Source organism: Lemur catta, chromosome 4 (assembly GCF_020740605.2).
Source record: "Lemur catta isolate mLemCat1 chromosome 4, mLemCat1.pri, whole genome shotgun sequence".
Taxonomy (NCBI): domain Eukaryota; kingdom Metazoa; phylum Chordata; class Mammalia; order Primates; family Lemuridae; genus Lemur; species Lemur catta.
In genome coordinates this window covers 67890856-67916225 of record NC_059131.1, presented here as the reverse complement: position 1 = coordinate 67916225, position 25370 = coordinate 67890856, and the positions used below count along the sequence as shown (strand labels likewise).

At 45.8% G+C, this 25370-nt stretch overlaps 1 protein-coding gene across 1 annotated transcript; it reads right to left on the bottom strand.

Moving 5' to 3' along the window:
* Positions 1–12636: 12636 nt before the first annotated feature.
* TEX37 (testis expressed 37) lies at positions 12637–16369 on the bottom strand. The gene is made up of 3 exons (XM_045548889.1): positions 16343–16369; positions 15527–15619; positions 12637–13059 (listed from the first exon to the last, which is right to left on the bottom strand). The coding sequence occupies exons 1-3, from the start codon at positions 16367–16369 to the stop codon at positions 12637–12639; spliced, it is 543 nt and encodes a 180-aa protein (XP_045404845.1).
* Positions 16370–25370: the final 9001 nt, after the last annotated feature.

Sequence of the window (25370 nt, the reverse complement as noted above, 5' to 3'; positions counted from 1 at the left end):
AACCCGCCTAGGAGCTAACCGTGGCAGGCACTACTATTAATATTACCACTCTACTTATGGTCAAGCCCAGGCCCAGAAAGTGCTATGACTTGCCCAAGGTCACAAAGCCTGCAAGGGCGGAACCGAGACTGAAACCGAGGTATTCCGATTCCTAGTCAGTGTTTTTTCTGCTCCCTTGTACCAAGCTGTCTAAGGATTTGTAAATTCTTACAGGATATAATCAGGCTTTCTTTCATTTTAATCCCGGATCTGCCTTTGCTGGTTGCAACAGGGAAGCAGGTATGAGGATGGGGAGGTTATGGGGCTGGGCTGGCAACACTTAGCAAGTCCACAGCGGCAGTTAGGATGGAGCCCTTTCTACTGACTCCAAACCCTAAGGCCCTTCAAGTGCTATTGCTTTTCTGGCATCTTTCCACCCCCTACCCACCCCCCAAACTTGCCTCTGCTTTTAGCACTTTGTACTTAATAGCACTTATCATTCTCAGGCTACAGATAAGCCAGCAACTCTGATTTCAAGTCAGTCTCCCTTGTTCATTTCTAAGGTCCCAGAGGGTAGGGGCACAGCTTCTTCCTGTAATCCAGCAACATCTAGCATAAAGCCCAGTACATGATTACATTTGTAGAATTGAATTTGAGGAACATAGGTGCAGCCCTCTGGAAATAAATAGCCAAATGGGAAGACAAGAAATGTACCAGTCACTGGAATAAAAATTTGGCAAAAGTGAAGAAGGAAAGATAGTTTAAGAATCCTGATGCTAAAAACATAAATATCTCAAATCTTGGAAGTTTTCTAAAGGAAGGGGACCTCATGCTTTAAAGGACAGGAGAAATGAACTCGGACACTTGTTAGCACCCACAGCACTCCACCTGGTACTGTCCTCCTTTAGTCTAACTCCCCGTCCTTTATCTTGGGAGAGATACCGAGGGGAGAGCCACGCATGCCTGTTGACACCATGCCACAAGAGAGCACACACTGGTCTGGGTTCTTCAGGGAGGCAGCAGTACTGAACAAAGATTTCCCCCTGGAGATTCTAGCCCTGCAACTACAGCAACTGCCACCAGGTGGCTCATTTCTACCTTTTTCCCCAAGTACAACCCTGAGTCATTTAAGGAGGGAATACATTCAGAGAAATGCCTCCTTAGGCAATTTTGTTGTGTGAACATCATAAGGTATGTTTACACAAACCTAGACAGTATAGCCTACTGCACATCTAGGCTGTGTGGCATAGATCCTTACTCCCAGGCTACAAACATATAAAGCGCGTGACTGTACTGAATAGGCAATTGTAACAATACTATTTGGGTTACATATCTAAACATAGAAAAGGGACAGTAAAAATATGATATTATAATCTTATGGCACTACTGCCACATATGTGGTCCCGCATGGTCCAAAACTTCGTTATGCAGTGCATGCCTGTGGGTGGTAGGTGAGGGCTGAGATAAAGAACATTCTTCAACCTATAAAGGTATTCCCCTCCCCCAAACGTCCCACGCATCATGAGAACAACAAACATGTCAACAGGTAACTGACATAAACATGCCAAATTTACAAAATTCAACCATACAAAGTCCCAAAATGCTTCTGTCATGAACTCCTTTAAATTTCTCATGTGGACCATGGCTTGAAACTAAATATAGGAACAGTATGTGCCCGGCTACTCCCAATAAGTCTGCTTCCAACAATCCTTAGCATCCCTCATCCCTTCTTCAGTGTCTCCCTCTCTGGAGCGGCAGAGCAGCTTTCTTTTCTGATTCGTCTTTATACTCTGGGAACTAAGAAAAGATTGGGGAAGGGAGAGGGAATGGAGGGAACAGCCCACGTGAAGGCTTGGAGGGAGGATAAGGAAGAGAGCTCTCAGTGGTGAGGGTGGGGAGAAGGAGACCAATTCAAGAATTATTTTTGAGCCAGGTGCGGCGGTTCACACAGGTAATCCTAGCACTCTGGGAGGCCGAGGCGGGAGGATCGCTGGAGGTCAGAAGTTCGAGACCAGCCTGAGCAAGAGCGAGACCCCATCTCTACTAAAAATAGAAGGAAATGATCTGGACAGCTAAAAAATATATAGAAAAAATTAGCCGGGCATGGCGGCACATGCCTGTAGTCCCAGCTATTTGGGAGCCTGAGGCAGGATTGCTTGAGCCCAGGAGTTTGAGGTTGTTGTGAGCTAGGCTGACGCCATGGCACTCTAGCCCAGGCAAAAGAGCGAGACTCTGTCTCAAAAAAAATAAATTAAAAAAAAAAGAATTATTTTTGAGGCACAAAGTCCAGGACACTGGAATTAACTGAATGTAGGTGAAAGCGAAGATGGCTCCCAAGTTTCTGGTGTGGAAACTTCAGTAGACTCCAGAAGAAGGAGGCTGTGGTTTGGGTACAGCAGAAATGGCAAGTGTTTCCTTTTGCAGATAATGAGTTTCCCAGTACTCTGTGGTAAAAAAATGTTAGGACATTATGAAAACATCAGAAGCCATAGAAATTTTCTGAACTGAGGAAATACATGAGAGGTTTTAAAATCACATGGCAGCCAGACACAGTCGCTCACACCTGTAATCCTAGCACTATGGGAGGCTGAGGCCGGAGGATCGCTTGAGCTCAGGAGTTGGATACCAGCCTGAGCAAGAGTGAGACCCTGTCTCTACTAAAAATAGAAAAAAAATAGCTGGGTTTGGTGGCATGCACCTGTAGTCCCAGCTACTCGGGAGGCTGAGGCAGTAGGATCGCTTCAGCCCAGGAGTTTGAGGTTGCTGTGAGCTAGGCTGACGCCACGGCACTCTAACGCAGGCAACAGGGGGAGACTGTCTCCAAAAGAAAAATAAAAAAAAGATCACATGGCAAGTGAGGAAGAGAGTTGACTAGAGAAAGAAAGAGCTGGAGACAGGGAACTAGGCAGGAGGCTGTAGCCTTTATCCAGCAAGAGGTCAGAGGGCCTAAGCCAGAGCAGTGGGAGCTGCAAGACATCCTTTCCCTGCCCAGCAACTGACCATGTGCTGGTTCCCAACAACCAGAGGAGAATCCTCTATCACTGTTCTTCAGTGCTGAGTTTTGAAAGACTTCAGGGGGTGCCGTAGTGAGTGGCTCCCTGTTTGGGAAGGACCTGCTGCTTTCCTTAAGTGATGTTAGCTTTTAAAGAGAGTACCCAGAGAATGCTGTCATAAATGATAACAACTCTGGGACCAGCTTCTCTCTTGCTAGCAGAATGTGGGTAGGAAGAGAGGAGGAAACTGCAAGTTTACCGGCAAAGAGCTCTGCAGCCAGCCAGGAGGAGCCCAGAAAATTTTCACTACCCAGAAAGGTCACAAACCCACCCAGAAAGGTCACACCTGCCCAGAGGCAGTGAGTGGGTTTGACTGAGAAGTAATGAAGGAGAAAGGGTGTTCTCTCTCTGAAGGGATCTTTCAAAGACATATTCAGGAAAGTGGCGGAATAAACGAAGATGCATTCATACTACAAATGTTATGCAACTATTAAAGCAAATGAGTCAGTAGCATAAGTGGAATTATTAAATGATTTATTAAGCAGGTAAGTGACAAATCCAAGTTGCAGAGAAGTGTGAATCGTACAATTGAAACGAAGCAAAATAGCGTCTATGCCTGTTTCAATGGAATTTTTTCATGGGCATAAAGTTTTGGAAGGATTCACACCAAAGGCTACACTAGAGCTGGGGGAGGGAGGGAGGAGATTATTAACTTCACTATGCATCTCAGTATTGTTTGACTTCTTTCCAACAGAAGTTAAGACTTTGTGATTAATAATATTAAATTAATAAAATAAAAAGCAAACCAATAAACATTTATAATATCTTACTCGAGTTCACATTTGTATTCTGCTTTATAGTTTATTTGATATGGTCTCATTTAATTTACTGGAACCTCTGCAAAGCAGGTATTTTCATTGCTATTTTACATATGAGGAAACAGAAGGCAATAATTAGAATAATTACAGTAACATAACAGGAAGTTTGTAATAATCCACTTGACCACCCTTATTAGCATAACAATTCCCACTTCTCTGAATTCTCTCCAATCTGAGGGCATTTTAGAGAAGTGACAGGTGACAAGACCCGCTGGGCTTTGAAATCACAGCCTGCCACATTACTTCTTACTTGTTTACAATTTTCCTTCAGCTCTCTAATCTGTTTCCTCAACTGCAAAAAGCATAATATGAAGATTAAGCAATAACATATATAACGTTTAGTATAGAGTCCGGTAAGTAGTCAGAATTCAATAAATAGAGACAAAACAAAATCACAACTTCAGTTTCCTCAGCTCTAAAACGGACACAATCCAGTGGTAGGGTTACTGTGAGGATTAAATGACACAAAACTACGGGCTAAAGAGTCATCCAAATCTGTCCATATATGCAAATCTATGATTATATGGTCAGAGAGAAAGGTAGAGAAAGAACTTCTGGGTGTGTAACTCAAGGTTACTCAAGGAGTGAAGAAAACAGGAGGTGAAGGAAGAAGGAAGAACAAGTGCATAGTAAAATATGCAGTATATAAAACGTTGGTATTATGTTTCTGAAAAAATATAGACATTGAATACGCCTATGACAAGGACTAGGGGCCGGCATTTGATTGGGTGAGGATAAGGTGTCATGCAAATATGAAAGCATGATTATTATTCAAGTAGTCAAGACGTGACCTTTGTTATCTGAGGGGCTTGGGGCTGCAGAGCTGGGAATGCCTCCTTTCTTCCAGGCCTTTGACCCTAGGCTGCCGTCAACGGGGAACTTAGCCAGCGAGTCTTCCCTCCTTTGACTCGGCGGGGAGCCCGGGCGCAGCGTAGCCCTGGGGTTTGGAGATGAAAGATAAGGGGATGCCAAATCGGTTCTCCGTTCGGGCGCAGCCCGCAGCTGCTGCAGGAATTGTTGGTGCAAAGATCCAGCCTGGGAGGAAGAAGGGCTCAGGCGGCCACGTGGGGACGACAGACACCGAGGCAAGGCCAGGGCTCCGCGGGCCCGCAGCGCCCTGGGTTCCCCGCAAGGACCTTGGGGTGGGAGGAGAACTAGGTGTCACCGAGTCAGTCCGGTGCGGGTGACCGGCCCTTCCGTGGGACAGACGCGGGAGGGCGGGCTGGACACAAGTACCACCGGCGAGCGGAGGTGCGCGGAGGAAGGGGAGGGGGCGGGGGAGCGGGCCCACCCCCGGCCGGTGATTACTGCCCACCCCGCCCGGCCCTCGTGTCGCACGGATCCGCCCTGGGCGCGGACCCCGCTGGGCGGCCAGAGGGTGGGTTCCAGGGTGGGTTTCAAAGGCAAACGTTTCTGGAACGCCTGATGCATACCGAGTCACAGAATCTCATTTAATCCCAACAACTTTGGGAGATACTGTGGCCCGCATTTTACAGAAGAGGAAGCTGAGGCTTACCCAGTCTACGGATTTATCTCCAATAGTTATAATCAGGCAAATCTTAGGTGAATTGTAACTAGTTAAAATAAAATGAAAAGAACTCAATCTGGCTACTCGACAGGGAAATAAAAATGAAAGCAACAATGAATCCCATTTTTTCTATTATTATAATAAATGGCAACAATTTTAAAGATTTACCGGAGCGAAAGTGTGATGAAACAATTCTTTAATACACTGTTGGGAATACAAACTGGAATGCAGTTTTATGAATTTTCCCATCAGTATCTGTCTAAATTTGAAAGCTAATTTCCCTAGAAGAAGCAATTCTACTTTGGGAATCTAGAAATAATCACACAGGTGTATGTTAACCTTATGGGAAAGGCAAATAAAGGAATTGTTTTGAAGTTTTTGTTTTTGTTTTTTAATGTGATTTACTCACTGTTATAGGGCTGCCAGGAAATAGGAGCCTGGAGATCCAACTGGCTCCATCCAATCCCAATAATCACAACCCTCAGGCATCTTGTCCATAATCACTGTACTCTCGCATCTTCAGGACCCAGGACCCCTTTTCCAAGTGAGTGCTACCTGCAACAGAACTTCCAGGGCTACTTTTAGAGATGGGCTCACTCTGTTGCCCAGGCTGGAATTCAGGGGCTATTTATAGCCATGATCATAGCTCACTGTAGGCTCGAACCCCTGGGCTCAAGTGATCCTCCTGCCTCAGCCTCCCTAGTAGCTAGGACTACAGGCGCACTGCAAAGCACCCTGCTATTTCCAAAACTTAGAGAATCAAAAACTTTAAGAATCTAGAAGATACATTTTAAAGACATTTCTTAGGTGATTCTAAGGTACCACTTTTCAGTCTTGACAGCACATTAAAATACTGAGAACTTTTTAAAAACTGCTTCATCTTGTATTGTTAAAGGGGAAAGGAAAAGAAACAAACAGAAAAAGCCAACCTCCAGGCCAATATGGGGCCTAGGCATCAGGATATTTTAAAGCCCCCAAGTGTTTCCAAAGTGCAGCTGAGAACCACAGGCCTTGCTTTTCATAGTGACTATAGGACCAGGAGCATCAGCAGAAATGCAGAATCTCAGGTTCCACCCAGATCTGCTGGATCAGAACTCACGTTTTAACAGGAGCCCCAAGGATTCATATGTACATCAAGGTTTGTGCTAGATTGTGGTGAGGTTTAAGATTTATTTTAACCCTCCTCTTGTACTGCCCTAACCTGACTGATTAGGGGACAGGCTGGCACTAACAAGATAAAATGCACCTGGGCCATGGTTCATTCTACTAATATCTCCTGAGCAACTCCTAAGGGGAAGGAGCTGTTCTAGAGGGACCTGTAATTCTTCCTCCAGACTCCTAAAGTCTGGACAGCACAGGCTGGGCAGGAACTGGCTTCAAGCGCAGTATGAGTGCAAACAATCAGAATTCTAGGTTGATTAAAAACTTAAATCCACATGAGACGTCTAGCAAAACTTCAGATGCACGCAGGTTGCTTTCAGTGGTCCCCACCGCCTCTCGTGGGACCTCGGAACTGGTCTTCCCACCTCCAGTCAGTCTTGAACCCACTCATGCTGACTGACAGACTGTTACACAGCATAAATCTGGTCATTGTATTTATTCCCTGCTTAACATCCTCTGAAAGCGCCTGGTCATCCTCAGGTTCAAAGCTATGGGCTTGGCGTTACAAGGCCCTCCACCGACTGACCCAGCTGAGGCTCATGTGCCCCAAGTTTATTCTGAGAATCTCCATGTGCCCATTCTACTGTTCAGGAGTAATGAAGAACCCCTGGCCTTTCTGCAAGCTGCCATGCTCCCTAGCTTCTCTGTCTGTGACTTCCTCTGCTCCCTCTACCACATTAACCCTAACTCCCTGGAAACTGCTCCTTCCAGGTTAAGCCTCAGGATTAGAGTCTCAGTGAATCTCCTCCCTCATCCCAATGAAGAGCTGAACAACAGGTCCTTAGGAAGAGGCTTGTCACCTGACTTCAGAGTTGAATACCTGTCCATGAGAGTAGTGTGACTCTGTTCCCTGAGACACAGCTTTTAAGAGCCAAGACCATCTCAGCTTGGACACATCAGGATACAAGTTTAAGTGTGTATAACAGAAATGCAAATTACCAGTGGCATACGCCAGTGGTTCTCAGCCCTGACTGGGGAGCTTTTTAAACATCCAATGCCCAGGCTATACACCAGACCAATTAAATCAGGAATTTAGAAAGAGAGAACAGCCATCAGTATAGTTTTTAAAGCTTCCCAGGTGATTCTAATGTACAGCCAAGGTTAAAAAACATTAGCTTAAACCACTTGTGGTTTATTTCTATTCCATGAGACATTCCAGAGCTGATGTAACTGCTGTGTACCACTCAGGAATCCAGCATCCTTCTGTCTGCCATGTCACCATCCCTAGGGCATGGCACTTACCCACAAGGTCCAACGTGGCTCACAACTGGTCCAAGCAGCATGAGGAGGATGGGGGGTGGCACAATCTGGGTAAGGTTGCACACATCACTTTTGCTTATGGCCCATTGGCTGGAATTTAGTCAGATGGCCATATTGTATGCAACGGATGCTGGGAAATGTAGTCTTTATTCCAAGTGGCCATGCCCAGCCAAAAAACTTAGGGATTCTGTTAATATGGAAGAGAAAATGGCTATGGGAAGGCCCTCAATCTCTCCAGGGAATTGTACATAGCGGAGAACACAGTGCCCATTGCATTCTCCTGTTTGTGTTTCTGAACAGCCCTGTGGAGCTGTAATCCAGATAGCAACAGGGCCGCCAGCGGGTGACTCGGCCCATCAATGCAGGGGCTGGGAATCTGTGCCTTAACAAGCCCCCAGGTGATGCTGACGCAGCCCAGCCAGGGACTGGGTGTGGGTGCCACTCAGTTAGATGACCTGAAAGTCCTCTCCAACTCTGCATTCTACAACTCCACTGTGTAAGTTTTTATTTTTAATTTAATTCTTCAGACAGTACATGTACATGGTTAAAATTTCAAATAGTACAAAAGGATAGGAAGTAAAAAGTGCCTCTCCCACCTTTGAGCCCCAGTCCTCCTCCTGGGGCAATCCCTATTTTCAGTTTCTTGTGTGAGCTCCCAGAAATCTTCCAGACCTGTAGGTGTCCAGTTTTGCCACAAACGAGAGGAGATGATATGCTCGGCTCTGTGCCACACCTTCTTCATTTTCTAACTCATAACGACCATTCCACGTCTGTACACATGGGTGGCTGTGTCCTATTTATGGCTGCACAGTAATGCCAGTTGATGGACATTTGGTTTGCTTCCAGTACTTTGCAATTGTAGTACAATTAACAGTACTGTGAATGTGCTTGTACAGAGTCCTCAAGTGACTCTATCCATGGGGACAAATTCCTGGAAGAAGAACTGCCGGGCTGAAGTGTAAGTGCATTTTTACCATCCAGAAAGGTTGTACCACTTTAACATCCTGACAACAGTGGGTGAGAGTTGGCTTCTCTGCCTTTGCCAACACTATAGTATCAATTCTTCAATCTCTCCTAATCTGATGGGTGTAAAATGATATCTCTTTTTTGTCTACACATGCATGTACATGATTACGAAGTTCAGCATCTTTCCATATGTTTAAACACCATGTGTATTTCCTTTTCTGTTAACTTTCCACGCTTTTGTCCATGTTTATGCCCCTCTTACTGTAAACTTCTCAACAGTTCTTCTCTCATTTTCTCTAGATCACCCTCTTCCCTCCCCCATTCAGGCTTTAGCCCCTAGGCACCCTGAAGTCACCAGTAGTCTTGCTACATTGATGCCAAGTCCTCAGGCCCATCCTTCCAGGCCCAGCAACAGCATCTGACCCCCTGACCTATTGATCACTCGCCTTCCGACACCTCTCTTCACTTGGTCTCCAGAACACCACACTCCTGGTTTTCCTCCCACCTTCCTTATCTTTCAACCTTGACCTTCCCTAGACCTCAGTCCTTGGACAGCAAGGGGCCAGGTCTCCTCATTTTCAGTACCATCCCTATGCTGTTACCTGCCATGGGTATGTCTCCAGCGGGCCCTGACCTCTCTCCTAAACTCTGCCCTGGGTGGCCAACTGCCTCCTCAATGCCTAGCGGCATTTCAATCTTAATATTTCTAAAACCAAACTGATCTTCCCTCCAAACCCATTCGAACTGTTGTCCTCTCCATCTCAACAAAAAGCAGCTCACCTTTCCTCTTTGAACAAACCAAAAAACAGAGTCATTGTCAATGCCACATGCCCCCTCAGCCCATCTGTCGGGAAATTCCCTGGGCTCTGCTTCCAGACACTCCCCAAATCCAACCGCTTCTCCACCTTCTTGGCCTCCATAGTGACCACTCTGGTCCACGCCATCGCCACCTCTTGCCTGGGTGATGCCAGTTGACTTCGTCACTTTTCCCTTTGTCCCCTCAGTCTCTACCCAGTGACCAAAGTGATTCTTCTAAAGCAGAAACCAGGTTATGTCACCCCTTTGCTCATTGCTTTCCAGTGGCTCCCAGCTCACTCAAAATAAAAGTCACAGCCTTTATGATGGCTCACCTGTCGCTAGACAATCCTGAGGAGGGACCCCTGTCACCCCTCGGACCTCACTCTTCTGTGTGACACTGCCTCCCGGGCCCCTGCTCAGGGTCTGCACTCCCTGGCCATTAGGTCCCAGTCCTCCCCACAAGAAAGGCTTCCCTTCATCAAGGCTTTGCTCGAATGCCACCTACTCTGGGGAACCTCTGGAACCTCTGCCTGGTGTCACAGCTCTGTGAGCTTCCTCGCCTGCTCTGTTTTTCTCCATTTAACTTAGCACCTTCCAACATTCTATGTTTCCCTTATTTAGTTTGTTGTTGTTTATCCCAACAGGAATGGAATCTCCTTGCCTTATTATTATTTTTGCTGTATTCACAGCACTTAGAATTCACAGCCTGGTACATAAGTGTTAAATACATATGTGCTAAATGAATGAATGATTGAATTTTAAAAAATAAATCACTTTTATCCAGTCCTGTTGGTCTTTTTCTTCAAAGTGTAGATGGGACCCAGATGATTTCGTCAGTTATGTTTTCCTAGTTTGTTCTTTGTTTTTTGATTTTGTTCGTGATAATTTTTCTCAATGTAGAAAGTTTGATTATTATGTAAGCAATGTAGTAACTTAATTTTTTAATTTATAGTTTCTGGGTTTTATGTCATATGGAGAGAAACTTTCCTTTTTTATAATCTGTGTGTATGTGTATGTATTTTTTATTGTGGTAAAATATACCCACAACATAAAATTTACCATTTTAACCATTTTTAAATGTACAGTTCTATGGCATTAAGTACATTCACATTGTTGTGCAACTATCACCACCATCCATCTCCAGAACTTTTCCAGCCTCCCAAACTGAAACTCTGTATGTTAAACACTAACTCCGTGTTCCTCCTTCCCACCAGCCCCTGGCAACCAGGATTCTACTTTCTGTCTCTATAAGTTTGACTACTCTAGGCACCTCATATAAGTGGAATATAAGTATATCTTTTTTAATGTTTGGAAATTAATAGACACATTCTGGCGTGTTGCTCAGCCAAAACGTCCTTGAGGCATACTATGGTTTGGATGTAGTTTGTTTGACCCCACCAAAACTCGTTGAAATGTGGTCCCCAATGTGGCAGTACTGGGAGGTAAGGCATAGTGGGAGGTGTTTGGGTCATGGGGGCAGATCCTTCATGGATGGCTTGGTGCTGTTCCAGACATAGTCAGTGAGTTCTAGCTCTCGAGAGACTGGATTCTCTCATGGGAATGCCTGCAGGAGCGGGTTGTTATAAAGCCAGGATGCCCCTTAGCTTTTCCTCTCTTCCCACGAGTCTGCTGGCCCCCTTGGATTGTCTCTGCCATGTTGTGATGCAGCACGAAAGCCCTCTCCAGAAGCCAGGGCCATGCCCCTGATCTTCTCAGCCTGCAGAACCGTGAGCTAAATCAATCTCTTTTCTTTATAAACTACCCAGTCTCAGGTATTCTTTTATAGAAACAGAACAGACTAATACAAGATACTTCAGTACGTGCATGCTCTGATCCACTCCCCCATTCCACTCCCCCAGTTAGAAGCTTATCTCTAGCAGGGATTTACTGTTGTCTGTCTGAAACTTCCAGGAGCTCTGCGTCCTCTTCTGCAGATTACCAGAGACTCAGCCTCCAGTGAACTGGATAAAAGTGCAGATTCCTGGAGTTCACTCCAGACCTAGTGAATCTCTAGGTCAGCCTGTTTTTAAAAAAAAAATTTAGGCCGGGCCCGGTGGCTCACGCCTGTAATCCTAGCCCTCTGGGAGGCCAAGGCGGGTGGATTGCTCAAGGTCGAGAGTTCGAGACCAGACTGAGCGAGATCTCGTCTCTACTAAAAATACAAATAAATTATCTGGACAACTAAAAATATATATATAGAAAAAATTAGCCGGGCATGGTGGCACATGCCTGTAGTCCCAGCTACTCGGGAGGCTGAGGCGGTAGGATCGCTTAAGCCCAGGAGTTTGAGGTTGCTGTGAGCTAGGCTGATGCCATGGCACTCACTCTAGCCTGGGCAACAAAGTGAGACTCTGTCTCAAAAAAAAAAAAAAAAAAAATTTAGTAGCAATGGGGTCTCACTCTGGCTCAGGCTGGTTTTGAACCCATGAGCTCAAGTGATCCTCCCACCTGGGCCTCCCAGAGTGCTAGGATTCCAGATGTGATCCACCTTGCCCGGCCATTTTTTCTTGGGGGGGGGGGGGCAGGGACGGGGTCTCGCTCTGTTGCCCTGGCTAGAGTGCAGTGGTGTCATCACAGCTCATTGCAGCCTCAAACTCCTGGGCTCCAGCGATTCTCCTGCCTCAGCCTTCCGAGTAATTGGGACTACAGGTGCATGACACCATGCCTAGCTAAATTTTTGTATTTTTTGTAGAGATGGGGGAGGGGTGTGTGTCACAGTATTGCCCGGCTGGTCTCAAACTCCTGGCCTCAAGCAATCCTCCTGCCTTTGTCTCCCAACATGCTAGGATTACAGGAGTGAGCCACCACGGCTGGCCAGGACTCTTAATTGTAGCAAAACATGACACAAATTTCAGTCCTCCATACACATGGATTTTCCCTCCCTCCCTCTGCAGTGAGGATGCCGTGTCCCAGTGCAGGCAGCGGAGTAAGGTAGAACAAGCAGTCCCAGTGCTGTGGGAACATCTTTCTGGTTTTATTTTCAGTTCTCCTCTCTGCACTCTAAGGGCAGAGCACAGGGCATAGCACTTCCACATGCCCTTGGAACACCCCTTGGAAGGTGTTCTCATCCTTCCTACTGGTAAAATGGCATCAAGGGTCCCCATCGGTACAAGATGGGGACCTTGACTGTATGGTGACGAAGACAGGGGCAGCCGGGCAGTAGAAGATAGCCTTTGCCCTCCTTTGCAGCAGGTTGTCGCTCGGGCTCCAGGAGGCACGGAAAGTCGGCATTCTGGTGGACATGGTTGGGATCGTCGTGGGCCACGTACGGGTGGTGGGAAGCCGGGTACGTGAGAGGGCAGATGCTGGTGAACTTGCACTCGTCCTCCCCTGTGGCTACATGGTCCTGTGGTGGGAAGAAGCCAGGGACTCCCAGGTCTTTGGCAGTCATGTGGATCCTTTTGAAGGCAGGGTAGCCACCCGCTAGCTTAGGGTTGGGGCTGGGGGTGGGCCTATAAAACTCTTTCTGCCGCAGTTGGGCCTCGAGCTTCACCTGCTGTGGAAACAAGTCACACATGACTGCAGGGCTCAGAGAGGGGACAGACACTGTAGCTCTTTTTGGAAGCATCCAAGACAGCACAACTTTATTTTTTAAAACTTTAAATTAGTCTTTGAATGGTAATATATACAGCAGAGGGAAACACTGAAATAATACAAAAGGGTTTATAGTAAAGTCTCTTTCCCACTCTCCTCCTCCCTGGAATCCCATCTCCAGGGGCAACCACCGTTATCAGTGTTTTTTGTATCTTTCTCAAATATTTTATGTACATATAAACATACGTGTCTATCTCCTTCCCCTGGTTTGTACACAAATGATGCACATTATTGTATTTCCTTCTGCACTTTCCATTCCATTAAATGATGTATCTTAGAAACTGCCCTATCTTTCTTTGCATAGATCTTCTTATTTTTAGTGGGAATACTGTAGGATAGGAAAAGATTCCTTGGACTTGAAAAGAGAAAACGATAAAGGAAAAGACTGATAAATCTGACTATGTTAAAAATAAGAACTTATTTATTTATTTCTTTATCTTTTAGAAACAGAGTCCTGCTCTGTCACCTAGGCTGAAGGGCAGTGGCATGATCACAGCTCACTGAAGCCTTAAACTCTTGGACTCAAGCAATCCTCCCACCTCAGCCTCCTGAATAGTAGGGACTACAGGGACACATCACCATGCCCAACTATTATATTTATATTTTTTGTAGAGACAAGGTCTCACTATGTTGCTCGGTCTGGATTGAACTTCTGGCCTCCAGTGATCTCCCAAAGTGCAGGGATTACAGGCATGAGCCACCATGCCTGGCCTAAAAATGAGAATTTATATTCACTGAAAGATAGAGTGCAAAGACAAACCACAAATCAAAGAAGAGTTTTGCCACATATATAACTGACAAATGAAGATGCCCAGAATATTTAAAGAACCCCTACAAAGTAATAAGAAAAAGACAACCCACTAGAAAAAGGGGCAAAAGATATGAACAGCTGGTCGCTGGGAGGCCAAGGTAGGAGAATCACTTGAGGCAAGGAGTTTGAGATCAGCCTAGGCAACAAAGTGAGACTCCAACTCTACAAAAAATAGAAAAATTAGCCAGATGTGGTGGCTCACACCTGTAGTCCCAGCTACTCCAGAGGCTGAAGCAAGAGGATTGATTGAGTCCAGGAGTTTGAAGTTGCAGTGAACTGTGATCACACCACAGCAGTCTAACCTTGGCAACAAAGTGAGACCCTGTCTCAAAAAAAAAAAAAAAAAAAAAAAAAAAATCTGGCCAGGTGTGGTGGCTCACGCCTGTAATCCTAGCATTCTGGGAGGCTGAGGCGGGAGGATCATTTGAGCTCAGGAGTTCGAGACCAGCCTGAGCAAGAGCAAGACCCCCGTCTCTACTAAAAAATAGAAAGAAATTATATGGACAACTAAAAATATATATATATAAAGTTAGCCGGGCATGGTGGCACATGCCTGTAGTCCCAGCTACTCGGGAGGCTGAGGCAGAAGGATTGCTTGAGCCCAGGAGTTTGAGGTTGCTGCGAGCTAGGCTGATGCCACAGCACTCTAGCCCAGGCAACAGAGTGAGACTCTGTCTCAAAAAAAAAAAAAAAGATTACAGAGCAACAGAAGTGACCATCAAAAAGATTACAGTGCAACAGAAGTGACCATCTATTGCTGGTGGTAATGTAACTTGGTCTTACCACTTTGGAAAACAGTGATTTTATCTAATACCCTGTGACAAGCAATTCCACTCCAGGGATGGATGAATTCTTGCACATTAGGATGTGGATGTGTTCCATCCTCATTGCAGCATTTGGGAGTGGGGAAGAGTAGGAAAAAGTAAGTAACCCGAATGTCCACCAATAGGAGAAGGGACAAATGCATTGATGAATATTCATGCAATGTCATACAATATGGCAGGAAATGAATAATATGCCATAATGCTTAGCAAAAAGTGAAAGTTATGGAATAGTACAAATTTAATACATAATAAAGTTTAAGAAGGTAAGACTAAACAATTTGTTTAAAGGGATACATTCGTGTGGGATGAAATGACTTTTTAGAAAAATATATTAAACATATTAACATTTGGGGGAATAATTAACCCTAAATTCAGAATATTGGCTACCTCTGGAGGTGAGGGGAGAGAGAAGCTTGGGGGTGCACACGAGCCCCTAAGGCACTGTTAATGTGCTATGCTTTCAGCTGGCTGATAATGGTACACTGGTGTTTGTTTTATCAGTTTTATTTCAACTGTAAATGTATATTATTTACAATCTCTTGTATGCACAACATATTTGATGTAACTTAAAAATACACATATATACACGCATGCAAACACACACTCAAAAGACCTCCAAGTCAGGTCTCCTGGCTTTGGATATTGTTCCAAATAAGTGCCCAATGTCCACACTCATAATAAAGATGATTTCAGTGGACCACTGATTAGATGACAGGACTTGCCTGCCTTCCTACCTCTTGCGGTGTAACCCTGGAGTATTTGTACTTCCCGTAGGGTTTATAGTCAATCATGTAGGAGCTTTGGTATATGTCTAAATCCACTGGGGCCTAAAAGACAAAGGACAATACAAAGCAAGAGATCTTGCCTTATCATTCTTCCATTTTAAAGCCATTCAATGGCTTCTCGTTGTTTGTTGGACAAAAACCCAACTTTTGGGCCTGAAATTCAGGGCCTTTACTGATCTGGCTCCTACTGCCTTTACCATCCCACCCCCTCCCTGCCCTCTGTACTCCAGCCTCGCTCCTTCCCACTCGCACAGGCCTGGCACCTGCTCTTACCTGATGGAAACACTGGTTGCCCTCCTCACAGACTAGCAAACTCTGGGTATCCTCCAAGACCCAGAATAACGTCACTTCCCCAAAACATCTTTACCTCCCTTTTATTCTCCACCTCCCTAAAGTTAAGTCCTTTCTCCTCTGCTTTCATAGCACGTTTTACATCCCTCTCTATGGCACTTACCCAGGTGTGCTGTAATTGATTTAATGAAGCACAATACATCAAGATCTTATCTTAAGCATCTCTGAGGCCCCAATGCCCAGGATAGCGCCCAGCACACTGTGGGTGCCTAATAAATGCATGCTGAATAAATACCCAAACCCCAGAAAATTATAAACACTTAGTTCTACTCTGTCGCAAAAACAAAAACCAAAAAAATGTCATTCCAGACTGATGACCAGGAGTCCCAAAGAGCCCGGCCCTCCCCTATGGCTGCTTGCTGAGGCTACCCCACCCTGAGATGGCCACAGGGCACAGAAACCCACATCACTCACCTGTCCGGGGTACACCACACCTGACATGGCAAAGGACCTAGACACAGACAAGTTGCTTAGCCCTGCTCTGCCACAGACTGGGGAAATAGCCACTACCCCCACAGCTGTGCCAAGCAAGCCCCCTAACCCATTCCCACCTTCCCTGGGCTCCCACCCTGCACATCACTCCATCATCCAGGGGCTGGTGGTGACACCAGGGATGAACAGGCTAGCAGTCACGGGCCCTGGGACAAGCGGGCTGGAGCAGGACTCAGGAGGAATTAGGGCTGTTTGGAAGATCAGATTTACCTCTCAAACAGGTAAATCTGATCTCAGGGCAAGTGATATACTGGAAAATGTTTAACAACCACTTTGGGGGGAAAAATAAGCCCTGGGTTTATAGCATCTGCCAATTTCTGTGGTGCAAATGCTCCCATCATGACCCATTCAAACTATCAACATAATGGTGAGGTATCCAAGGTGAAGAAAGTTGCAAGGCTCTGCATTCTCAGTTGAACAATAGCACCTTGTAGGTTCAACCCCACTCCTCATCCCCAGCCCTGAAGTCCTAGGGGAGGCCTCACTGCCCTTGTGTGCATGGACTCCCAGGTTACCAATGGGTACTCCACTATATTCCCGGGAAACCGTCCCCTGAGCCCAACTCCCTTCAGTGGGCTGTGGCCCAGCAGGGTGGTGACCAAACCTCAACCAGCCCCTGTGTCTCCTTTTTGTGCATAGACAGCTTCTCTCTTAGGACTAGAGACCAGCTTCAGTGCAGACAGAGCCTACCCCTCCTTTTGCCAAGGCAAGACAACACTCCTGCCTTCCCACCTCCAGGTGCTCCTGCCACATGGAAAGTCCTGTTGCCATGTCCCACCGCCACACCTGTCTTTGAGATGAGCCCTGACCTGGGTGTTGGAGGCTGTCGTGGTCACAGGCCCCCATCATTGTGAGGTGGTGGCAGGTCAGGCTGCCTGCGTGCCACTTCCCCTGTCCCTGGCTCCCTCCCTTTCAGTGAGCTGCTGGTGTCCCAGCACACTGGAGCCAACATGAGCCCTGGCAGCACTGGAAGGTACTGGAGGCAGGCGCTTTCCAATACTCCATAGAATCGATCTGTTTTCAGGAGAGGGAGGCAGACAGAACCCCACGTGGTTTATGACATCAGACTGTGTGTGACTGAATCCACCTGATGCCACAGCCCCTCCAGGCCTCTGCTGCCTGAAAGCCTGGCTCAAAATTGTCGAAATTCTACCCTCTTTCATACTCATTGGTGATGACAATCAAAAAACAGAAAACAATAAGTGTCGATGAGGATGTGGAGAAATTAAAACCATATGATCCAAAGTTTCCATGTGATCCAGAATTCCACTTCAAAAATAAGTCGAAAAGAATTGAAAGCAGGACTCAAACAGATACCTGTACTCCAGTGTTCATAGCAGCATTGTTCACAATAGCCAAAAGGTGGAAATGACCCAGCTGTCCATCATCAAATGCACAGATGATCAAAATGTGGTCTATACATAAATAGAATAGCATCCAGCCATTAAAAGGAAGGAAATTCTGATACATGTTACAACATGGATGAACTTTGAGGACATTCTGCTAAGTGAAATAAACCAGTCAAAAAAAGACAAATATCATATGATTCTACTTATACAGACGAGTCAAATTCGTAGACACAGAGAGTACAATGGTGGTTTCCAGAGGCTGGGGGGGAGGAAGTAATGGGGAGTTATTGTTTAATAGGTGTGGAGATCCACTTTGGGAAGATGAGAAAGTTCTGGAGATGGATGATGGTGATGGTTGCAAAACATTGTGAATGTACTTAAGCCACTGAATCAATACACTTAAAAATGGTTATTAGTTGTCTTCCTACATGTAGCTAAAAGAAAGGTTAAAATGGTACATTTTATGTCATATATATATATATATTTATCACAATTAAAAAATCTACCCTCTTTAAGGGACACCTCCTCCATGAAGCTTTCCTTCATCTCACTAGATGCCACCTTAGAATCCTTTTATTTATCCAACCAATATTTCCTGAGCACTTATTTTGGGTGTGGGCATGGTGCTAAACTTACAGATTCAAGAGTGACCCAAATAGATAGAAACCCCTCTTTGCACAGAGCTTACATTCTGCTGAGAGGGAAACACAGAGCCAAGAAAGTGATAAGCACGTCAGCCTCCATGAGATACAGCAAATCTGTGATATATAAGCAGGCACTTCAGATGGGGGGTCCAAGAAGGCCCCTCTGAGAAGAAGCAGCCATGCCAAGATCTGGAAAAAAGGGGTTCCTGGCACAGGCATCAGCAGCTGCAAGTCCTGAAGACAGAGCCCACTGCTAACAGGGAGGGCCAGCCAGAGTGCCTAGAGAGCAGCGAGTGAGGAGTGAGGCCGAGAGTCCGTCTTTTGTGAACACCTGGCTCTCACCATCTTTTCACAATGGTTTGCCAGTTTCCCCTCAGAGAAATGTTTCTCTCCCTGCTTTTGTTTGAGTGTGTCCCCAGAATTCATGTGTCAGAAACTAGGTCCTCAGCATACCATTTTTGGGAGGTGGGGTCTTTAAGAGGTGATTAAGTAATTAAGAGGCATTAATGCCTTTCCTGCCCTGCTTGGGAGTGAGTTCTCTCTGTCAGGACTGGATTAGTTGCAGGGAGAGTGGCCTATTACAAAGTGAGGCTGTTCCTCATGTTTTGCCTCTTTCGCACGAGCTCCCTGGCCCTTCCATGTTTCTGCCACGTTAAGATGCGGTACAAAAGCCCTTGCCAGAAGCTGCTGCCATGTCTTGGACATCCCAGGCTCCAAAACCATAAGCCAAGTAAACTCTTTTTCATAAATCACCCAGTGTCTTAGTCCACTTTGTTTTGCTATAAAGGAATACCTGAGGCTGGGTAATTTATAGAGAAAAGAGGTTTATTTGACTCACAGTTCTGCAGACCGTACAAGAAGCATGGTGCCAGTGTTTGCATCTGGTGAGGACCTTAGGCTGTTCCCATGGTGGAAGGTGAAGGAGAGCTGGTGTGTGTAGAGATCACATGGTGAGAGAGAAAGTAAGAGAGAGTGGGGAAGTGCCATTCTCTTTTTTAAACAACCAACTCTCACAGGAACTAATAGAGCAAGAACTCACTCACTACCATGAGAATGGCACAAAGCCATTCATGAAGGATCTGCCCTGCCATGAACCAAACCACCCCTACTAGGTCCCATCTCCAACACTGGGGATCAAATTTCAACATGAGATTTGGAAGAGACAAATATCCAAACTATAGCACCCACTCCATGGTATTCTGTTATAGCAACAGAACAGGCTAAGACATCCCCCAATAGGGATCATGTGGTATGGGTTGTGCTGACTCCACTCCAACTCTAAATGGGCATTTTGGCACCAGAATATTCCACCCTCTGGGCCACTGTGATTGAGTCAAGGAAAGGTTCATTAACCAAGCTGGGCTGATGCACATTGGCCAGAAGGAGGCTGTCTCTGAGATAGCAGGCACTGAGAACCATGTGAATCCTGAGCTGCCTGGGGGCCACTGTGTGGACAGAACCTGGCCAATAATAAAATCAGCACATTGAAAAGAACACTCAAGAGATAGAGACAGAGAGTAAGAACATCAGGACAACACTGAGCTCCTGGATACAACCATACCTGAAGCTTGTCCTGCATCTACACTTTGCAGTTGTTGTGAGCCGATACATTTCTTACTAAAGCCAATTTCAGTTGCATTTCTATAACTTCCAGTTGAAACAGTCCCAACAAACTCAAGGTTGAAGAGCTAAAGTAAGTTATTTCTCCTAACAGACTGTGGGATTATTGAGGAAAAGAACTGGGTTTTACTCACCTTTTTATACCTCAATGCACTGTCACTTAGGTGTAGAAATTTAAACAGTGCTTGCGAATTTAATAAAACTGAAATAGATGGCAAAGACTAGCACAAAGAACAGCACAGCCACAGGAAAGGGACTGGGGGGCAACAGTGGGGGCATAACAAGTGATTTTTGTGCCCCAAGCATATGTTTTTCAGGAAAATATTACCAAGTAGACTTTGCTTTCCTGAATTTAAATCCTGATACTTAATTATCCTCATGTCCTTTGGTAAACCGTATAAGCTCAATAAAAGGCAGTTTGATCATCTATGGAACAAAGATGTGATATCTACCTGGAAAGGGTATAGGAAAGAGGATGTTAAACGGATATGTCTGTGAAGGTACTTGGTGTTCTTGATACCAATATTTGCCTGTTCTGAGTTCCTGCTCTATGCCAGGCATTGTGCAAGGCCTGGAATTATAGTAATGAAATAAAACAGACATGGTCTCTGCCCTCATGAAGTTACAGTATAAAGGTAGACAAATATGTAAATAAACACACAGTGAGTCTTTCATTACAATTGTGACAAGTGCCATGAAGGAGAAATACAGAGTGTGGGGGGCTGAGCCAGTATTGGGGGTGGTCAGAGAAGACGCCTCTAGTAGTCCTAAGGGGGAAGGAGAATTCTGCTCGCTGCCCTAGGGCTGGAGAGAGACTGCCCACGTGGGGCAGATGCTGCTGCGCTGGAGCAGTGAGAGGAGGGACAGTGCAGCTCCAGATGAGGCTGGAGCTCGGGGTAGGACCTCATCAGATAGGATGCAGGAGGATCCTGACTTCATCCTTTGCAGGCCACTGGAGGATGACAGTGGCTGGGACAGGCTAGAAAAGATGGCAGTGGATATAAGAAGTGGAGAGTCTCAAGGGGCATTTGGAAGTAGACTCCACAGGATTTCATCATTATCAGGAAGTGGCTGGGGCAAGGCAGAGAGTTGTCAAAAAGATTCCCAGATTTCTGGAATGAGCCATTGGAGTTGGTGGTCCTTTGATGAGGTGGGAAATGCAGAAGGAGGTGCTGCTATGGTTTGAATATTTGTCCTCTCCAAAACTCAAGTTGAAATTTAATCCCCAATGTGGCAGTATTGAGAGGTGGGGCCTTTAAGAGCCCTCATGAATGGATTAATCCATTCATGGATTAGTGGATCAATGGGTTATCATGGGAGTGTGACTGGTGAATTTTTAAGAAGAGAGACCTGAGATCACACATTAGCACACTCAGCCCCTCACCATGCAATACCCTCTGCTCCCTCAGAACTCTGCAGAGAGTCCCTGCCAGTAAGAAAGCTCTCACTAGATGCAACGCTTTGACCTTGGATTTCTCAGCCTCCATAACTATAAGAAATAAATCATTTTTCTTTATAAATTACTCAGTTTCAGTTATTTTGTTATAAGCAACAAAAAATGGACTAAAATAGGGAGTCAGACCATAAGTGCAGTTGGGGTCATATTCCAGCTGAGGAGCTTCCAAGTGGAGAAGGTGAAGGATGGGCAGAAGGACCTGTAGCTCAGAGGGGAAAGTTTTAAACGTGTTATACACACTCTGGAATTGCTGGTCATATAGGTGGTGCTTGAAGCTATCAGGAAGGATGGGCGATACCCCTCATCTAGGTACTGTAGTCTCCGGATTGGCCCTGCAGAGCAACACTGTCCCAACACCAACGGGCATTCTGCTGTCTCCCAAAAGGAGGGAGGGAAATCAGGCCAGAAGGTGATAAGGTCTCTGGGTCCATGTACTCAGGCCTCTCTTTGGTCCCTTTTGTTGGCCACCTTCACCGTAGTTGCGTTTCTGCAGAATCTCTCAGCTTCAGTGTCAATGCAGCAATGTTAGTGCAACAACCAGCAGGACTGGCTGGGCCCTCAGCTGGGCCACCCACTTGTTATGCAGTGTGGACAAGTCACTTCACTTGGAGCAGCTCACTGTCCTCTTTGCTGAGGACTGAAATCCTGTTGTGCCTGCACAGACTTACTCCACCGCAGACTACAACATAGATACGGAACTTCGGTAAGCTCTCGCTGAAACATTGCAAAATGTCACATTGTGCCAATTTTTAAGTTTTCACACTGGAATACTTGTGATTTTTCTGCAGTAAAAAACACAGGTAAATTTTTCATGGTTCTTGTCTGCTTTAGCAGCATGTGAGAGGGGAAATCTTTCCTACATTTGTAAAGGATGAAAAATAAACCAGAAAGCAAATCCTTTTTTTGTTTCTTTAAATGTAAATCATATACAAATTTGGGGTTCAAATTGTGTGGGGTAAGATAAGCTAAATTGCATTATAGAAAACAATTTGAGTGTACTTCTAGAAGCATGGTTGTGTTGAAAAGAACGTTATTTAAAAGATGTGACAAGGCCCAACAAACAGGGTATACAAGCATCATTCCTCATCTCTCCTTCCTCCAGTGAGGATATTTACCTTCTAAATCTACATTTCCTTATTGATAAAACAGCCCAATACATATGCAACAGGGTTGGGTGTGAAAACTAAAGGAAAAAAAAATATGTATAATCGATTGCATAGCACCTGGTCTTGTATGCTGTAGGAGCTTACTTATTGTAACCGTCATTCATCGGATGTACACAAGAGCAAGAACGTTCCCAGAGCCCGTCTGAGAGCTGCTCCCGCTTCCTTCTCCCACTGTAGCCTGGAGAGAGCTGGGCCCCCAGTTTCTGTCTATGCAAATTCAGCATGTTAATATTGTTAAATCACAGGAGGAAATTCTTCTCCCCAACCAGAAGCCCTCGAGTTCCTCCAGGCTTATATTAAAGGGATTACAATCCATTTCCTTCCTAATACGGCTAATGCGCTATGGGAAGCCCTCAGGCCAGGGATTAAAGCATTTACGCCTTTAATTAGGAGCAACCCTTCCCTTAGAGGCTGAAACACAAACAGCCAGGCGACACTACAAAGGCCTCCTCCCCGGCACAGTGGGGATATTGCTCCCTTTCCAGGAGCCTGGAGCCTCCAAGGGTTTAGCAAACACCGCCTTTCTCAAATGAAGTGCAGAAATAGAACCCTCTTCATGTGAAGAACAAACAAACAAACAAAAAACAGATCCCGAGTTAATTCAGGATCAGCCCCTGCGCACAGCAGGGCAGGCGAGAGGAATCCACCCCGTTAAGGGGCCTCGCAGAATTACCACATCTCCAGGAGGATGGGGGGCGCGGATCGTCCCACCGCCGTGAGCACACTGGCTCATTAGGTTTCAAGTGGACCGCTCTGAAAATTAATACCTGTTTGTGCTTCAGAGAGGTCTGTCCCCAAACGGATACCCTCCCGAGCCCCACACACAGGGTCTGTCCTCCCTTCCCATTCCCCATTCAGAGAGACTAGCTGGTGCACCTAGCGCTGGGTTTCTCCACGTGCAGGCCAATGACCCTCTGTTTCAGAGTCCCCTGGGATTGAAATCCAGATTCCTGCTGCCACCTTTCTGTGTCAGAATCTCTGGGAGATGAGCCAACCCTGGAATCCACCTTTTAATATGCTTCGTTGGTGATTCTTACTATTCTAGTACACGGATAAGAAGAAACCGTGGCTGGACCATCCACGGTTTACAGAGCGGGAAGCGGAGGCCCGGGACTGTGATAGACAGAGACAGACAGCCAATCAGGGCCCGGTGGGGGCGGTGCAGGGTGGTGGATGTGCACAGTGCCTGAGAAGTGATACCAAAAGAGCCCGTGAGATTGTTAAACTGGGATGAGAGCCAGGGGCCTTTTGCTTCATTTGTTCAACACAACGTGCGTTGACTGCCTTAGGTGAGCAAGGCATGGTGCTAGATGCTGTGTGTATGTGTAGTCGAAAGGAGGGCGATTGTGGGATGATAACAAAAGATGGAAAACACAAGGTTCCTGCCATCCAGCACTTTACACACTGGTGAGGGAGAGGGAGAAGGAAATGCTCAAAGGGAGGCAAGAGCAGACAGGCAGGGGAGGGCCGTCTGGTATTGAGGGGGACTGGAGAAATGGCAGGGGACGGGCGGTGAGGAAATCAAGTCTTAAAGGAGAAGCTTCCTTCTCTTGTCCAAACCTGGCTCTTCCCTGAAGGCTCAGCCACTCCCTGCCCTCCAGTGGGAACGACTTCCTGCTCAGGCTCCCCACATTCCTTTTCTCTGAACATATATGACATTTCCATGTCTTTATTTGGGTATGCATTTTTTTAATTCCCAAAAAAAGATTTGAACTGCCTTTTTCCTCTTGACTTTTTCTGAGACTACCAGACTAGATCTGTACATGCTAAACCCTCAATAATGCTCTTTGGTTGTATGGGGGATTTTTAAAGATCAGGCTGGAAAGACAGGCTGGGGCTGGGCAATGAAGACCTTCAATACGGTCACAAGAAGTGGGACTTTCACAGGGGAGGCTGAGTGCAGATGGGAAATAGTTTTAGAGTCAGATGATTTTGCATTTTATCTCAGTTCTACAACTTAGAAACTGTGTGTCTTTGGGTAAGCTACTTATATTCTCTTTTCAATTTCTTTAAAAGTGGGCCAGGCACAGTGGTTCATGCCTGTAATCCTAGCACTCTGGGAGGTCGAGGCGGGAGGATCGCTTGAGCTCAGGAGTCTGAGACCAGCCTGAGCAATAGCGAGACCCTGTCTCTACTAAAAATAGAAAAAATTAGTTGGGCAACTAAAAATAAAAACAAAAAATTAGCCAGGCGTGGTGGTGAGCACCTGTAGTTCCAGCTACTCCGGAGGCTGAGGCAGAAGGATCACTTGAGCCCTGGAGTTTGAGGTTGCTGTGAGCTAGGCTGACGCCACGGCACTCACTCTAGCCCAGGCAACAGAGTGAGACTCTGTCTCAAAAAAAAACAAACAAGAAAACAGATGTTGGCATAGTGAAAAGTGAACCCTTACACAGTGTTGGTGGGAATGTAAGTTAGTACAGCCTCTATGGCGATCAGTATAGAGATTTCTCGAAGAACTAAAAGCAGATCTACCATTTCATCCCACAATCTCATTACTGGGTATCTACCCAGAGGGAAAGAAACCATTATGTCAAAAACATACTCATATGTTTCCTGCAGCACAATTCACAATTGCAAAGATATGGAACCAACCTAAGTGCATATCAACTGATGAACGGATAAAGAAAATATGATACACACACACACACACACACACACCACAGAGTACTAGTCAGCAATAAGAAAGAATGAAATAATGTCTTTTGCAGCAACTTA

What these genes read in the sequence shown, in the direction of transcription:
- TEX37 (XM_045548889.1), bottom strand. Translation starts at nt 16,369, where the DNA reads ATGTCAGGTGTGGTGTACCCCGGACAG. An exon ending in GTGTGGTGTACCCCGGACAG is followed by an intron (nt 15,620 to 16,342) that starts GTGAGTGATGTG and finishes TTTGTCTTTTAG; the next exon opens with GCCCCAGTGGATTTAGACAT. An exon ending in CCAGGGTTACACCGCAAGAG is followed by an intron (nt 13,060 to 15,526) that starts GTAGGAAGGCAG and finishes TTGTTTCCACAG; the next exon opens with CAGGTGAAGCTCGAGGCCCA.